The sequence below is a fragment of the Xiphophorus couchianus genome, chromosome 24 (assembly GCF_001444195.1).
Source record: "Xiphophorus couchianus chromosome 24, X_couchianus-1.0, whole genome shotgun sequence".
NCBI lineage: Eukaryota > Metazoa > Chordata > Actinopteri > Cyprinodontiformes > Poeciliidae > Xiphophorus > Xiphophorus couchianus.
Genome location: NC_040251.1, coordinates 1,594,552 through 1,612,032, shown reverse-complemented (window position 1 = coordinate 1,612,032; position 17,481 = coordinate 1,594,552). Strand labels below are relative to the sequence as shown.

The 17,481-nt window shown below is 40.7% G+C and overlaps 1 protein-coding gene across 1 annotated transcript in view; it reads left to right on the top strand.

The window, feature by feature from the left end:
- The first annotated feature begins 678 nt into the window (after positions 1 to 678).
- LOC114140711 (collagen alpha-1(XXVIII) chain-like) overlaps positions 679 to 17,481 on the top strand; it is a 42,524-nt gene continuing 25,721 nt past the window's right edge. Inside the window, exons 1-14 of the mRNA XM_028010838.1 lie at positions 679 to 972; positions 1,093 to 1,256; positions 2,521 to 3,095; positions 6,524 to 6,544; positions 6,632 to 6,694; positions 7,996 to 8,049; positions 8,137 to 8,181; positions 8,301 to 8,327; positions 8,699 to 8,743; positions 8,941 to 8,985; positions 9,513 to 9,566; positions 15,255 to 15,323; positions 15,436 to 15,504; positions 16,821 to 16,889. Coding sequence (XP_027866639.1) covers positions 1,109 to 1,256; positions 2,521 to 3,095; positions 6,524 to 6,544; positions 6,632 to 6,694; positions 7,996 to 8,049; positions 8,137 to 8,181; positions 8,301 to 8,327; positions 8,699 to 8,743; positions 8,941 to 8,985; positions 9,513 to 9,566; positions 15,255 to 15,323; positions 15,436 to 15,504; positions 16,821 to 16,889 — 1,284 coding nt within the window. The 5' untranslated portion in view covers positions 679 to 972; positions 1,093 to 1,108. The remainder of the gene's footprint in view (positions 973 to 1,092; positions 1,257 to 2,520; positions 3,096 to 6,523; positions 6,545 to 6,631; positions 6,695 to 7,995; positions 8,050 to 8,136; positions 8,182 to 8,300; positions 8,328 to 8,698; positions 8,744 to 8,940; positions 8,986 to 9,512; positions 9,567 to 15,254; positions 15,324 to 15,435; positions 15,505 to 16,820; positions 16,890 to 17,481) is intronic.

Genomic DNA, 17,481 nt, shown 5'->3' with positions numbered 1-17,481 from the left:
CTTTGAAAAAACCAAATTACCATTTAGAACTAAAACATGTTGGCCAGTTTACAACTTACACGTAAATGCAACATTTCCCAGGTGTTTTTTATTTTTTAGCGCATTAAAAGCCGGCCTCATTATGCATTTCTAAATGCATAATGAGAAGCTGATGCGCATAATTATGTTGACTTTTCTTTACGTTTTTGCCTCGGCATTCCAATTTTACTGTAATCTTTACAAAGGCATCTTTTGGAAATGCATTGAACAGTAGCAGAATGTTGTTAGGATGCCAGTAAAAATTGATCAGATGATGCACAACATGAAGTAGTTTAGAGGATGCTTGGATGGTAAAAGTTAGCGTAAGTAAAACTGTTGTTCTTGTTGGTGGTGAAAACAGTTTTTATTCTCTCTAAAATCCCTCATATTGTTCCCAAATAAGTTCTGTTCTGATTCCATCCAGCCGATGGAGGTAAAAACAACAGCAGCTCCCCATCAAGGTTTTTTTTCTATTGCTGCCATTTTCATACAGACCAGATGAAAACATAAAAACACGAGAAAACAATGAATCCACAATCATAATGAGAGACTTTTCTTTGTTCTTCCTCCACACCCCACGCTCTGCCGATACGTTTGTGAGGGAGTGGGAGAGTTTTAAGAAGAAGAAGGAAAAAAAAAAGGGCTGGACCTTCTTTTCATTTAACTTCAGGATCACAATGACTGAAATTGAGGGAGTCCCATGAGAGACGGAGTGAGCTCTCAACTTTCTTTCTTTCTTTTTTTTCTTTTCTTTTTTTAATTTAGCTGCTGATTCTGGACCTTGGAATTAGTGTGTGGTGTCTAATTTGGCTGCAGATTCTCAGCTAAGGTCCGACATCTGGAGGAACCCAAATGACCTGCAGATGGAAACCTGAATGAAGAGGTTCTCCTTTGTCTTCCTGGATATTTTTCATTACTGACAGGAGAGCTGAAAGAGTGGAGCAACATTGGAAGGTATGCATCCCTAATTTCTCTGAAAACATTCTTACTTATAGCGAAATGAAAGTTCTGACTTTTTATTTATTTATTTGTTTATTATTAATCATTTTTAAATGTCCATGTTTGCGCTCGAAGCCCTCTGAGAAAAGTCATGGTTCCCTCTCTGCACTGGCTGCTCCTGCTGTGGAGACTTCAGGCTGTGTGGGCTCAAGACTATGAAGAATATGAAGATGAGGTTGTGACCACAAGGAGGAAAAACAAACTCCTCACACCAAATTCCATACCACAGAATGGCAAATGTAAGTTTTCTTCAGAGGTTGCTTCCCTCATTATTTTTGGGGGGCAGGGGGAAAAAAAGGGATGGGGACGTTGTTAAAAGAAATGCTCACAGTGAAAAAGCTGAACCTGACACTCAAGCAAGGACATTGCTGGAGGAGGCAGCGCACGTGGATTGATCATATCTCTGCTCTCTAAGCAATCCATCTCCAGTGGGACCGCTTAGTGCTCCGTTACCCAAATGTTTTATTCACTCAGAATCCTGTTTCCTCGGGCGCATTCTCTCTGTGACATATTCACGTGAAGATTAATGTGGTTTATCCTCAGCCTCTATTACATCTGCGACCTCCTCCCGCAGCAGCAGGTTGACGCTCGGAGCGGTTTGTCTTGAAAATGAAGAGCCGCATTGATAAACTTGCGACGTTCTGGGAAATGTCGCAGAATCCGAACGGCCAGCGAGTCACCAGCAGTCGTACTGATTTTGATCTCAAACTTGGCAGGAAATGAAAGTGGTAGACAAGTTGTAGATGGAAGGTTGACAGTTTGGCACCAGCAAACTAAAGAAAATAAATACATGTGTTTGTTATAAAGCCAAAACTATGCTGATGGAAAATGAAAATGGGTTAAGGTCGGTTTTAACCAATTAGGTGCTATGCGACAAAAGTAATCCTCCACCTTGTAAAATGATTATTTACCTGTGGTTGACCACATATTTTTACACGCCACTTTCAAAACTGATGGCACCCTGGAATGTAGATTCAAGAAACTAGCTTGTCAACATGAAATAGGCTAAAATATCTCAAAAAGGCCATTGCTTTCTATACAGTTCCGCTCGATTCTCATCTCCCTTCGCTGCTCTGTCTGGGATTTCTCCCATTGAGCTCAATTTCACCTTTAGAATTTCAACTGGGCCAATCAGATGAGATCAATGGCTTTGATTTTCCACGCTGTTTTTGTTGTAGAGTTGTGACAACTACATTTTAGCACATTAAATTACAAATAGGAATCCTGAAACAGGTATCACTTTGACAATCTTTAGGTCTATGAAGCTACGAAGATCGTTAGCTTACCTTAGCCGAACAAAACTGAAGAATAAGAACTTTAACTATTGCTTAATTTGTTTATTTGAATAGCTAACAGTTTTTACTTCAATAACTAATAAAATTTGCATATATTGAGCTCCTTTAACCATTTGGAACTAAACAGGTTCATGGAAGTTCAAGTTTTTATTTATTGCTCACGCATGTTTATTAAAAGCTAACTGTGTTTTTTTTTTTCTTTTTTCAGCTTCTATCGATGAAGACTGCAGTTTGGAGTTGGCCTTCCTGGTCGACAGCTCAGAGAGCGCCAAGGACAACCACGATCAGGAGAAACGTTTTGTTTCCGACGTAATGGACCGACTGCAGGGCCTCCGGCTGGAGAGTGGCCGCGGACTCAGCTCCCGTGCGGCCCTCCTTCAATACAGCAGCCAGGTCAAGATAGAGCAGACCTTCCGAGACTGGAGGGGCATTGAAAACTTCAAAGCCAGAGTCGCTCCCATTCAATACATAGGCCACGGCACCTACACCACCTACGCCATCACCAACCTGACGCGCATTTACTTGGAGGAGTCAGGCACCAAAAGCATCAAGGTGGCCGTCCTGCTCTTTGACGGCATCTCGCACCCAAGGAACCCAAACATATTTGACGCTGTGGACGATGCGAGGAACCAAGGCGTTCGGTTCTTCACAATAGGAATCACACCTGAAGCCAATGAAGCAACCAACATTGCACAGCTGCGTCGAATTGCTAGTTCCCCAGCTACCCGCTACCTTCACAATTTGCAAGATGTTGGCATTGTGGATAAGGTCATCAAGGAGATTGTGAGTAAGAAAAAACAATGTCACTCCTTGCATCCGTGTTGGATTATAGTCGATTTAGTCAACAGCTTTCTATGCTTTGTCACTAACTGTGTATCCATTTACTATATAATTGCGCAATTTGACATTTTGGAAATAAATTATCTTAATGGAAACTTGCCAATTTTGAAAAACTTCACGCTTTTTTGATAAAAAAGTTTTGGCACTATGATGAGTTGGGGTTTTTTGGCCTTATTGAACCTGATTTATTTCACAAACCTGCAATGGAAACACTTTTTTTTTCACATCATGAGTCACATGACCAGATGTTGCTACTGGCATAAACCACAATGAATGCGACAGGAAGTAGTTAGAGGAGGATGACTCTGCTAGTTCTTAAGTGACTTATTGCATAATCAAACTTATTTACGTGTGACTTTTAATTGCATTTATTTAATGAAAACACAGCAATTGCAAATTTTTTTCACATTAGCAGAACATTGACAAAGTTTGGTGTACATTTGTAATGGAAACTCAGCTACTGTTACCAACAGCATGAACCATTGGTGTTGGTGACAAAAATACAACTTTTGACAAAATACTTCTCTCTAAATGCCTGAAAGTGACCTTTTTATTGCTGAGTTGTCGGTATTGAGTTTATGTTGTAATGGCCATAAATTGTGCAAAGTTACCAACATAATGAGTTTATTTTTCCAGGAGTGTCAGTGAACCTTCAAAAATAATTGTAACTAATGATTCTCTTTGGTTAATTGTCTAATAGTCCTGTCACACCATTGTGTTTCCCTTTCCTTTCGTGGAAAGATACTTTGACATTGCCTCCCTAAACATTCAACAGTGTAGCACACACAATTGAATTCCATAACAAGCTAAGCTGCCACAAATGTTTTACCAGGATGAAAGGTTCTGCCTCATGATTGACACACAATCTCTATTGTGCACCTACAACAAAGATATCATAGGAGCAACATTGCCTAATCTCACTCAACTCTGTAAAAACACTTTACTGACACAGTGAATTCCACACCACTGATCCCAATATGCATGCACCACTCGGAATGGGATCACATCAAAAGCAATACTTTACAAATTTTAGTGCAAGTCACAAGAACTATTAGTTAAGATCACGAGATTCAGGACAGTTCCAGTTGTTTGAGAGAGAATGAAGTCTTACGTTTTTAGGGTGACTTGTTTTCACATTCCGCAAAATATGCTAACGAAGGCCCTCATATTCTACTTTTGAGCTTCCACTTGGGTCTTATGCATTGATTTACAACCGAACCACAAAATAGCCCTTCAAAATGAGAGTCTTAGATTGAAGTTGGAGTTTTAGAGTGTCAGGTTAAGACCTTACTACTTGTTACTTTTTTTCATTCTAAGTTCAAGGCGAACACAATTGGGGTATTTACTAGCTTAGTATAATAAATTTGCAGGAATGATGACTATTTTCTCCTTATAAAACAGGAGAAAATCCTAAAGCACAGGTTATGGCTCTGCACCAAAACCTCATGCTATCTAATGATTTCATTAGGTTGACAATTGAGTTTTGTTCCAGCCAGAAAAAATACCAGGTAGCTCATTTACACACACTTGCCCCCCCCCCCCCCCCCCCCCCCCCCCCCACACACACACACACACACACACAAAAGGAATAACTGACTACTTGTCAAGTTTTCGAATTCCTCCAAACAATTTCATTTGGGAGGCAAATCAGAGGTAGCATGTTTTTGGTGTTCATGCTCAGACTTGCATTAACACCCAAAGCCCACAACATTTCACTGCAACTTATATCACTTGTGAAATTGCATGTGTGTGTGTTTGATAATTGCTTTTTTTTTGCCCCAGAGTGCAGAAATTGATTGGAGATGGAAGCCTCAAATAGCCATTATGTGAACAGACGCTTTCCAAATGTTAGCGCCTTAAGTTTCACCATGCACCCAATAACAACTTCCCATGCATCCGCTGTTGATGGTGGCTGATGCTATGATTTCCTGGCTTATTGCATCCCTAATGTACACCTGCTGCTAGACTAACAGGTCTGATGTGAACGCTATTCGCTGAGATTGCTTCCTACACGCCCTCTTGAGTTGGCAGAAGACGTCAAAAACCTTAATTTTTTGTCTGTAAACATTCATGCTATAGACCTTCAGCAAAAGCAAACGCGTTTGTGCTCGATTGTTTATGTAAACTTTAACGGTTGACTTTTATAAGCCACTGCTGTGTTAATTAGAATACGGAGCTGCACAACAGCATCCCGGAGTCGGCATCTTGACTTTCGGTCGGCACACCTGCTCCGCATTAAAACGCTTTTGTGGGGAAAATCGGGTGAAGTAAGTGGCATGAGTCTGAGAACACGTAACGCACACAGCAGCATCCAACAAACACTTCAAACGCCGCTTTAGACCCGGGCTTAAGTGTCGACACAGGCGGTACACACGTCTAAATATGATGGATGAAAAACTTTATGGGGAACATGGTGCAAAAACATGCAAAGCATTGAATCTGACATCTAACATATTCTGCTGGCATGCTAGGACCCAGCAAGCAGCAGCAGCAGCAACAGCAGCAACAGCAGCAGCAGCTAGGACTCAGACTTTCATCTCATTTCCTTGTTAGGCAGCATCTGTATGTCATAAGCATGTGCCTCTGTACCAGCCCAGAGCATGTCTTTCATCTTTAGCCCCAGCATTAAACCACAGGACTCTATTCCTCAAGAGTGAACAGATTGTTTATTTGGCTCTATGTCTCAATCCAGAACCCCTCCTGGACCTTTGGTGGAATATTTAATTTATCCAATTTATCCTTTAAATCTATTAGCATTGCATAGTTGAGAATTTAATTTGCTTTCCAGTGAAAGCAAATGATTGTTCTGCCAAGACGTGTTGAACAAGAGGAAGTACAGAAGATAATCCGACACACCAGATGGTTGGTTTCACAGAACCATCTGGGAAGTCCTCTGTTGAGAACAGCTTAAGAATAAAGAGCAGCTTCTTTCAAAAGGACGCTTCATAGACGGTTTAAGACTGTTTTTTAGTTTAAGCATCTGGTAGTTTGTATTATGAGCAAGTAAAATCAGTTAATCCTGACCAGCTGAGTCAGTCTAAAGAGAAACTGCCATGCTAACCATGACTGCACTAAAAACTTCTCTGTTGCTGGAGGAAAAATTCAGATTGGTATCAATTTAGAGAAATCAGACTCTGTCAATGTACTACTGCATTTTATTACCCAGCACCAGTCATAAAGCTTTGTAAAATCGCGAGTCAGAATCACGTAAAAGGCGTTAAACCCCAACTGAATCCATCACACGTTGAATTCAAATAATTTGTAAAATTTTATTAGGTGTGAGCCTCATTTTAAAAAACATTTTTTTTGCTCTATATTATTAAGAGTGACTTAATGTATGACTTGACTCGGTTCCATTTCTCGCCCTGCAGACAGCGCTGGCAGAAGAAGGTGTAAGTATCAAAACTACCAGTGTTACAAGTTCTGTTTGCTTGTGGTTCTTGTGCATGTTTTCACCGTCATTGTTCATGTTTTTCCAGTGTCCACTCGAATTGAACCCGTGCAAATGTGATAAAGGTGACAGAGGACCCAGTGGCCCTGCGGTAAGTCATACTTTATATCCACCCAATCAGGGATGATGGTTTGTATACACACACATGCACCACGGGCCCACAAACAGCATGTTTTCACAGACGGGGCTCTCGTTCTAGATCAAGTTCAGTTTGCGTTCCTCTGAACATTGGTGTTCTGTCAAGAACAGATGCCCATTCTGTCAGTAAGTGTGACACATGTGCACGTTATTCAGCCATTTCAAAATCTCTAAACACAACCATATTAAACCACTTCAGTTGCGTTGTGCTCATCTGATGCTCCCAGACGTTAAATCTGCCATCTTAACAATTAGTGCCGAGGAGAGTTCTGGAGACAAAGGCTACATAATTGCAGGGTTCGGAAGAGTTTAGTGACTTGTGCGGGTTTTTAGAAGTCTGGTCTCCCCGAAGCGGTGAGAGTAAAGCAAATACTTTACATTCTTCCAGCAGCTTATTGAGAACAGGTCTAAACGTATATTTACATGGGAAATCAGCAGAGTCACGTCTGTTGAAGGAGTCCTGCCTCTCGGGACTATCTGAGAACACATGCTTGGCAGATTCAGGGCTACATGCAGGACTTTCTTTGGCTGCCAAGCATGTCGTGATACGGGCTCGCCTTTTACTCAACAGAGAAGGTTGGTCACAGTCAAAGTGATTACTGCTTTGAAGCCTTTTCTCTGGATTAGAGCAAAGTAATTACCCCTTTACTCCTGATGCTCAGAACAAAAGCTGTTATACATCAGGGGTAGCAAGGGACACAGTGACGAAAGCAATGTGTGCGACCAGAGATAACTCGAAGACGAGGGTGTTCACAGAGTCTATATTATAAAAGAGAAAAAGGCCAAGAAGTTAACTGAGTAGACAAGGCAGCATCAGTTACGTTTGTCTCATCCGTTCCCCACACTCAGTGACTTAAACCATTTTTTCTGTAAACAATGCAGCTGTAATGTTTGGTTTGAAAAGCTGGAAACTCTTTATTCTGGTAATCTTTTTAAGGTGACAGTAGGCGGATTTCTTGGTTTGGTTTATGTCTATGTTAAAGTTTCGATCCTACTCTGTGAGTACACCTAGATTTGTTGTTTGCTCTTCTGCCTTTACCATCAAACCGTCTCCAAATCCCAAACCACCCATTTACCCACGGCCATATCTCAAAGAAAAGCAGAAAGCAAACGACTATTCCTCAGGGAGAAGCCTATGGATCATCAGCTGCTGCCTATTCCTTGAAGTTAAACAGTTATCAAGCAAGATTATTGCTTACAAAATAATCTTCAGTGGTTGAGATTGTTTTCATGTTGCCTCAACTTCTGCCATAGGGCAAGAAAGGACGTCCTGGAGATGATGGAAGCCCTGGCGCAAAGGGACAGAAGGTACTGCCAATGCAACAACCCTTGAACTACTTGCTTAAGTAGTACAAGTAGTTCAAGGGTTCCACGTTAAATCAAATCTTTCTTTAGGGTGAAAGTGGTCTCAGTGGACTTCCAGGCCGCGAAGGAGCCGAGGTGAGTCAAGGGTCTTCAGTTTGGTTCAGGAAGTTATGGCCAATGTCTCGTCTTCTTTGACCAAAATCCTTCTCTCTTCTGTCTTTACTTGTTTTAACAAATCTCTCTTGCGCACACAGGGTAAATCAGGATACAAAGGAGAGAAGGTATTGTATGAATTTGAATCCAAACCCCTCTTATGCCTCTTTAAATTCCAAAACAAAGAGTTCCCACGCTGATTTAAAATCATTGTAAGTGACAGGAACAGGGGGATTATGAGCTTCAGATATGATGGCATGCAGAAACTTTGAAAACATTGTGGGATTTTACCGTCCTTTGTTTAATCTCAGACCTGCCTGCAATCGTCTGTACATTGTCATCTTCTGCGACTCCAAAGCTCTCAGATTCTGTATATTCTCATGGCATTAATTGTTGCAAAGCAGCTCAAACCTGAACCCATAAACAACAGCATTTTTTTTGTGTGTGTAGACGGTGTTTGAGAAAGAACCTAAACTTTTGTTTGTTTGTTTTCTCACAGGGAGAGAGAGGAGAGTGTGGCACACCAGGCGTTAAAGGAGACAGAGTATGTTTGTAGTTATTTCTCATTCCAACTTGACAAAAATATCAAATTTAATATTTTACCGGGATGCCTGATTTGTCAGCTTGAGATGAAAAAATCTACCTCAAACTAAGTATTTGTCTGTTTCAAACGTAATCTACACTTTCCGTCTTTTTACCATCCATTACATTCATTTCTGAGAAAAACACGTCCTTTTTCAGGGCCCTGAAGGTGTTATTGGTCCAAGAGGAAACCGTGGACTTCAGGTTTGACTTTTTCATATTCTTCCATTTGAATCATTTAAACACAGCTATTGCTTTTGCACAACCAAATAATATATAGAATTGTCCATTTTAGACCAAGACATCCATAATTATTCACTGTGCAATCACTGAGTCATTCATTGTTTCAGTTGTTGATGTTTTTGTGGATTCTTTGTCACACTTCCATGTTTATGATCATGAAACAAGTGTGAATACTAGACAAACCTGGACCTGAAAGAGCTTCTCCAGCATAAAAAGGCTGTTTAAGGTCATAAAAAATCTCCTTCAGGAATTTATAAAAGGCAAGTCTTCCCATCCGTCCCTCCTTTGGAGGGATTGTTTTTGATTCTACGGTTCTGGCTGCAATCAAGTTTGTCTGTGGCTAGTGAAAATAAACAAAAGAAAGAGAAAATGAACAAAATGTGTTTCATCCCCGTTACTGTGGCAAGAAAACAGCTTTATGTGATTTATTGTGGTTTGTGTTTCATGCTCATCTTTTAACATGTGCAACACCTTTATTTGTGCTCTAGGGTTTGCCAGGTCCACTGGGTGATGTGGGACCTGAAGGAATCATGGGAAAAAAAGTAAGCACGATTTTGAACTTTTTTTTTTCTCTTCTTTTGTTCTTTGACGCATGCTAATCTGAGACTAACGACAGAACTTGATGTTTCTCAACAAGCGCTTCTTTTCTTCGTGTTTATATGAAGAAATCACATCATGTGTTTGTTTTTTTAAACGAAACCAACATGTGACGACATAAAAAAAACCCAATGACGGCCACTCTCAAAAATAACCAACAGATTCTGATGTCCAACTTCAAGTCAAGAGTCTCGTGTGTCAGCTTTTAAAACCTTGCGTCACCTTTTTCTCCTTGTGTGTCACATCTAACACACAAGGAACAGCTTCACATCGCCATCTTGCCAATCATCTTTCCCCAGCGGTAGCTAACCAGTGCATCAACTGGGCCAATAATAGATGCTGATAGGAAACCTTATTCCACATTTCTCCCTTATCGACAAATAAGGAGGTCAATCTGGAGGAATAAACCTACCTTGCGATAGACCACGACCTTCAGGACTACTCGGTTTAGTTTTCATATTTGCTACATGTTTTCACTAAAGGTTTTTTTTTTGTTCTTTTGAAAACTGCTGGCTTTTTCCACGCTGCTACGCTACCGTGTTGCTAAGGTAACACCACGAGCTTACAATCTCGATTGAAAAACTTACATAGAGAAGAGGTTTTACAGTCGGTAACGCTGGTTCGCTGGTAAGATGCAAAACATCTGACGACCGTTTGGCAGTGGCTCCGAAACGTTTCTGGCCTTGCCAGGCTTCCTTTACAAGTCTGACCTTGAAAAATACAAGATGAGTTACAGGATTGGGCCTGTTTCTGCAACAGTTTACTGTTAATACTTTGAAAAAAAGTGGGAAGGAGTCTACTAACTAGGTAGAGGCAAATTGATTGCATTGGATTTTATTTAAGGGTGTCGAGGTAAACTGAATAATAGTCCCAAACACATTTTTAGTAAAATATATGGAAGTTTGTGATTGCAACTAAGAGGTATAAATACTTTTGCCAGGATCTGTTTCTTCCTGAACCTTGAAGCTTCGTCTCACTGAACATAAACCAGAGATTTTTGATCCCGTCTTGAGCTGAGGCCTCTTTGTTGAGGTTCAACTACACAAACATAATTAGGATAATTACTTCGTCATCCATTTTTTAAAATTTATCTTCCCGGTGACAGTGATTACCTCCACTCATCAGTGCCTGTACGGCGTCAGCTAAAGATCAACCAAGTTAAACATCTCTACTGTCTAGACTTCAGACATCACCGTGTCCAGTTTGTCTCCAAAGCATATCAAAAATACTCGTATATTTTTTGCCAGTCATGTACAGCTGACATAAGAAAAATATGCAATGAAAACAAAATCTGCAGAAAATGTGGCTATTTTATTTGTGCTTGCACTTTTGAAACATTAAAAAAAACAACAGAATTGTCAAAACAGCCATGTGTGCAGACAAAAAAACAAGACTTGTCATCAAAGCAAATGGCTTTGGAAAAGGAAATGAGCTGCTTGTGATGTGAACACTATTCCCTGATGATTAACGTGTCCTTGAAGCCATAAACATCTTATAAGACAATAGTCACGACGTCAGCGCTAGTCGTGAGAGTGACGAGGGGAAGTTATGTGGATCACTCAGACCACATAACTAATTTGTTTTCTTATAGTTGTACTTTTTAGCAGCACAAATGCCTAAACAGTGACCAGTCCCGCCATTTTACATGTCTAAGTTACGACACAGGGGCGTACTGTCCCAGTTCTCACAGTTTTGCACGCTTGTGCACTGAACCCTTATGTGTACTGTAACGCTTGGGTTGTGTTTAAGGGAGGAAAGGCTGCAGACTCTGGTCAAAAACTCACAACCGCACTGGTAATTCTACAATGTTGTCCTTTCATAAACACTCTCTTCACCAACCTTACAAAGCTCGGTTGAACGGCTGCTATATTATCAAACATGAAAATGAGCAGAGACCAAACAACCCGTAACGTTACTAAAGGTTTGGGAGCTAACATGTCTGTCTCAGTCCATGTATCGATCTGTAGCACGTTTCTCCCACTCTCTACAGAGAAGCAGTGGCCCATACTTGTGACATCATTAGCAATACTAGCATATCTTAAAGAGACACTACACAATTATGTCTGTTACAGCAGCGCTCCACAACCTTTTTAGTCATGCTGACCGGTCAGCCCTTCACAAGCTCAATTTTGACGCGCAAGACGTAACCGGTAAAATCCGGTTTAGGATTTTCAAAATAAAACATCCGGTAGTAGTTCATTATTTCTTGTGCGGCCCGGTACCAATTGGTCCGCGGCCCGGTAACGGTCCGCGGCCCGGTGGTTGGGGACCACTGTGTTACAGTACTTTGACTGAATCCACACTTCATAGGGGCGTAGGGCGCGCACTAAGCATGGACCTTACCAGAGGGGCCGCTTTTCATTGGCTGATGCCCGTTTTACGAGGTCACGTGCTCACAAACACACTTAGCTTCCTGTTAGCTAAGTACAGCATAATGGCAGAACTAATACAACTTGTACACCTTGAAGCCTGTCTGCTACACAGTCTGACGTTAGCTAAACAGATCAATATGCAATGTGTCTGTATCTGACATACACTAAAGATTTTATTTTAGCAGAAAAAGCTTTGGACTAAACTGTTACTCGTGTTAGCCACGTTAGCACCAAGTACAGCTAGTCAATCAACCATCGCTGTGTTCAGAGAAGCTGATTAATAATCGAGAAATAAATATCAAGTCTGGAAACTTGATATAGTAACGGACTGAATGTTATGTTTTTAACGTAATCTTTGCTCGTCTTGCGGGGCGCAGGCGGTTGCCACGGTAACAGGTGTGCTTAAACTACAAAGAGAGAGAGTAAAAAGGTAGGAGTGGTTTTGAGTTGATCACCTGTTCGGGTTATTTTCCCTTTGCTGTGGCTCATTACAGCCGCTGTAGTTTCTAAACGTTGGACTAATTACCTCGTTCGTTTGTGAGTTTACGTCATTCACAACAAACATCAAATAGAACAAATACATTTCATAAAATTTTAACAAACACATGGCTTCTACTGCGGTAATTATGTGAAATTAAATTAATTATATCCCAGCTTCAGAAGATTTGCCTTTACCTTCTCAGAGCTCTTTGGTTCCTCCTATCAGCCTGTAGCTTCTCATATTGACGTCATCAAACCAAATTTCAGATCTACTATAACTGACTGACACCTGCTGGTCTCAGGTTTGCAACCAGCTTGTGACTGAGAAACCAGTAACCTCCTCCCAGATGATGACATGAACTGGTTAGTTCCTCTGTCCATGTAGTAGCTGATATATTGTGAAAATCCGGTAGAAATGATGCATTAATGGAGTCATGTTTACATAGAAACAAGGGCGCGAGGCTTTGTTTGTGAGACTTGCGGTCACGTGGGTCGGTTGTGGGCGGAGCTTGGTAAGGTTCATTGGGACTGGGGCATAGACGAAAATAAGTAGCAATAATTTCCAGTTCTGACTGGCACCCTTTTTCCATGCTCTCCACTTTTAAAAAAATAAATAAATTCTGAAAATATAAATAACAATTCAGGCCCCTCCCACTGCTGCCAGTCAAATGCGCCAAAAGAAAACTGATCTTAACCACTGAGGTGCCTCGGCCAGCTGAGCTTACAGAAGTAGGTAAATAAATGTTTAAATTGATTAATTCGTGTTTAAATGAATTCGTGGTGTGTCTGAGAGTTAATGCTAAACTTTCTAGCATGTTGACAGTTTGTTGACCTAAATAACGTTAGCGTTAGCAGCGTTAAATGAAACAGCTCTGAACTGCTTTCTATAGGTGTTGAACAATATTTCCTCAGAATATGCCGCGTCAAACCAGGTCAAATTAATGTAATAGTTTTTTTTTCTTTTAAAAAAGGCCATATATATATATATATATATATATATATATATATATATATATATATATATATATATATATATATCGGCGTATTACAGTCATTGTAGTTAGAAAAAAATGAGTACATTTTTGAAAAAAAAAAAACAACTCAGAAATGTTCTAGAAAAAAAAATTTCTTACTTTGAAAAGTAGAAAATTTGCTAGAAAAAAAAAAACAACAAATAAACCTTGATGGTATATTTCAAAAAATTTTGACGTTTCAAACAAAGAACTTTTCTTGAATAAGCATTCAGAGATTAATCTCAAAATTTCTGAGATTTTTGGCAGAAATGTATTCTTCCTTTTTTTCCCCTCTATCTTCAATGCCATTCACTTTTAATATGGCTTCCATATTTCTTTATAATACAGTTTTGCCACATATTCGATCTTCTCCAAATTATGCCATTTTGGCAAACCAACAGTATCAATGTTTTCATCTTACAACTTTGTACCGTAATGCTAAAAGTTGAGAGATAAGATATATTTAATGGTACATCTAGTTTACTCGGGGAAAACAGACTGCAACTCTCCATATAAACCCCATATTTTTCATAATAAAAGTTGAATAGCTTGTCTGCATTATTAATTTGGCCTCCAAAAAGGCTTCACATCTTTAAGATTTTTTCACAAAGACCAAAACATTCATACCAGATCGTTGTCTTCCACATGTTTGCTCTGTTCCCTACATGGCTTGTGTCAAATTTAAATTTGAAATAGCTCTGAATGAAAACCAAAGCCCCCCTTTTAATTAAGTCCGTACACTAAACATGACTATGACATCATTCATACTCCCTATTTGATCATTTTTAATAATGCCGGGCAACACCACAATGTCTTTGTGAGGAAATTGAAGCTTTTATGGCCTGTCTCCACCTATAACTCAAACACATCAATCAAGTCAGTCGCATTTTTTTTAAACCAGATGCATACGTGATGATCGGTCTGAATCCCGGCGAACAAACGTGTCACTGTTTCAACGACACAAAGTCGCCCCACCGTGATTAAAAAGCGTTCGATTCCGATAGTTTTTTTTCCCTCGGAATATCGCGCAGTAAATAACACTCGCTCTCACGACGCTGACATTTATAACACTTCAGATTAAAATCACCTAACGCTGGCATAAATAACATGAGAAATGTCAAGTATCTCCAAAAGCTCATAAAGCGAATGGGGGCTTGGGGGTAGGAACTATACATTTGAGCGTTTATTGGTGAGTTACGATCCGCCGCCGCTGTGACATTTGAAACTCCTCCGAAGAAGCTCATCTGTTATTAACTTGTCGGCTTATTTGTCGGTTCCTTCTACTTTCAGCCTCCTCTACTGTGTTCTACCTGCCGTTCCTCCCATAAGCACTTACTCCGCACCAAGTGGTCGCCTCCTAATTATTTTAGAAAAATGTTCACGTTAATAGTCTGGCTGTCATCCTACATCACCAAAATAGCAATGTAATGTCTGGCGGGAAGCATTGTCCTAACTTGCTTGGAAAGGGCAATGGAAGGGAGGGGAGGACAAAAAGCACCGGTATGCACCTAGAACAATCTCCACGCCTCTTTTTCCTGCCTCCCATGTGTCCTTTTTGTGAACGCCACAGCTTTGATTTACAGCCACTATGTAGAGAAGCAACAGCTTTTAAAAAAATAACAATTAAGTCTTAAATCAAGTTTCGTCAATGGATGGTTGAGGCAGGACAAAGCGGGTTGTGTCTGTGGGTTATTTTTGATTTTTCTCGCTCGTACCCAAGGATGAGTGACATGTGGACAGAATGTACCCATGTTTATCTTTTTAATAGGGGGAGCGGGGGCTTCCTGGACCACCTGGAATCCAAGGTGAGACTGGGATCGGCCTTCCGGGATCAAAGGTAAAATCCGCCGCCGTAATGTTACGGAAAAATCATTTCACGAGAACATAACCACTAGCCTTTGGTGTGTCACCCTGTCTGAGCACTCCCCTCTCTATCTTGCACTCTGCAGGGGGATGTTGGTTTCCAGGGGCAACCGGGGCCTCCCGGCCCTACGGGGATCGGCGAGCCCGGACCACCGGTGAGTTCGAAACGAGGACAAAACGTGTCACTTGTGTATTACAGACAAACAATGTAGACGGATCTGTCGTGCTGCTTCTTACTGTTCCAACCTGCTTCTGTCTGGCTTGTCACTACATGAAATGTGCCTTTTGTTGCACAAAACCAAGAATAACCTTTTAACCTCTCTATAGTAACAATTGTTAACCTCCTGAAATGGCTATAAAACCTGTAACCACGCACATATTAAAATAATGTTCGTGTTTTCTTGTCTTCCTACATCATTAACTGTTATTATCAGGAGCAGAGATGATGTCAGGCAAAAAGGAATGGCTTTGGCATTTTGTATTAGCACAGTTAGCATTACTAATGATAAACATTGAAATTAGACCTAGTTATCTAGCAGTATTGTGTGTTCAATTAGCTATTCAAAGGAAGTTTCTATCTAAAAGCTCCTTTTAACAGGAAGAAACCTCCAGCCAAACCAGAGCTTGGCTTGGTACAATTGGCCGTCTGCCACTACTGACACAAGGAGAAACAGATGATCTGATTTACTGCTAGTTTTGATGTTCAAGAAAGTAAAAAATTAATAGCAGGAGACGGAGAGCGATTAGTTGACGTCAGCATTATCTCAGCTTCCTCCAGGAAGGAATGAATCACAGCCAAACGAAATGCCAGACCAGATTAGCGTAGATTCTGTAGAGAGAAAAATAACGGAGAGGAAACAAAAAACGTAACAACATAATTGGAGAGTAGTAGAAGACGAAAGTGAGGAAAAGTGGTCAGTTTGTAATCCAGTGGTTTAAGCCTACGGCAGCAGAAATAGCTCAAGTCATTCTAGCGATAAACTATCAAAAACTGAATTCAAATAAAACAGACGAGAACAATTTGATGAATTTGAAATAGAATATCAGAAGCCTACACCTTTCCTGTCAACATCTTTTCTATATGTGAAAATCAACTCAAAACAAGGAATGTTACATTGGGCCACACAATACACTTTAAAAAAGAAAAGATTTCAAAAGTGCTCTTTTTTTTCCTATGGAGGAATAAGTCATGTGCTCTAGCACCACCTAGTGACTATCTGTGCACTTTGACTAATAGCAAGCATCTGATCTTGTTGGAAGGTCAGTTATAAGTTAGTTTTGTGTCATTTCAAGTGTACAAAGATATTTGCACTCAAAACTAGACCAAAAGTAGTTTGGTGTAGTTTTTTGCTTTGCAGTGAATATGTTCAGTCTTCCTGTTATCTACTGATTTTAAGTCAGAGTTAGTTCCCTCCTCTCCCAAATAGGTTTTTGTAAAAGGTCATTTACATGTTTATTTAATTTTTTTCAGGGTCCTCAGGGGCCACAGGGAGTCCAAGGAGAGAGAGGACCGACAGGAGAAGGTATCCCTGGTCCTAAGGTGAGTGGGTGTTCATATTTTTCTTTTTTTTTTAAGCCTAAAGCTCCTGGGAGAGACGGTATTTCCTGAAAGTCTCATGCTAAAAGCTTCAGCCTTTCGACCCGTTTTCATGCATCCATGTTCGCTTCACCCATCTGCCGTCGCCCTCTGACCTTGGTGGGAAAAAAAAAAATCTCCCGTCTAGGCTCCAGATTCTGGCAGGACATTGACAGCGTGTGTGGATAAGAGACATGATACACATGACAGTAAATTCCCCATGCGGCGCAGCGGCGCGGCTTCCATTACCTCACCACAGCGCAGCCTGTCAGTCGACCCCAGCAGGAGGAGATGAAAACGTCTCGGCGCGGAGAGGAGAGGATTCAGAAACCGGACGGGGAATGAAAAGGCCAGAACGCCCCCACGGTTCAGCCAGTGACTCAGTCAGAGGGAACTTATAGTCTGCTATAGTGTCTGTGTTTCCTCAGTCGAACACAAGCAGAAAGTCTCCCACATGTGGAAACACATCTTCCTTCATGAGGTTTCTGTTTTCTTAACAAAGATCAGGGGGGATGATGGTATTTTTGTTTCCACTGCGCACCCCCCCCCCCCCCCC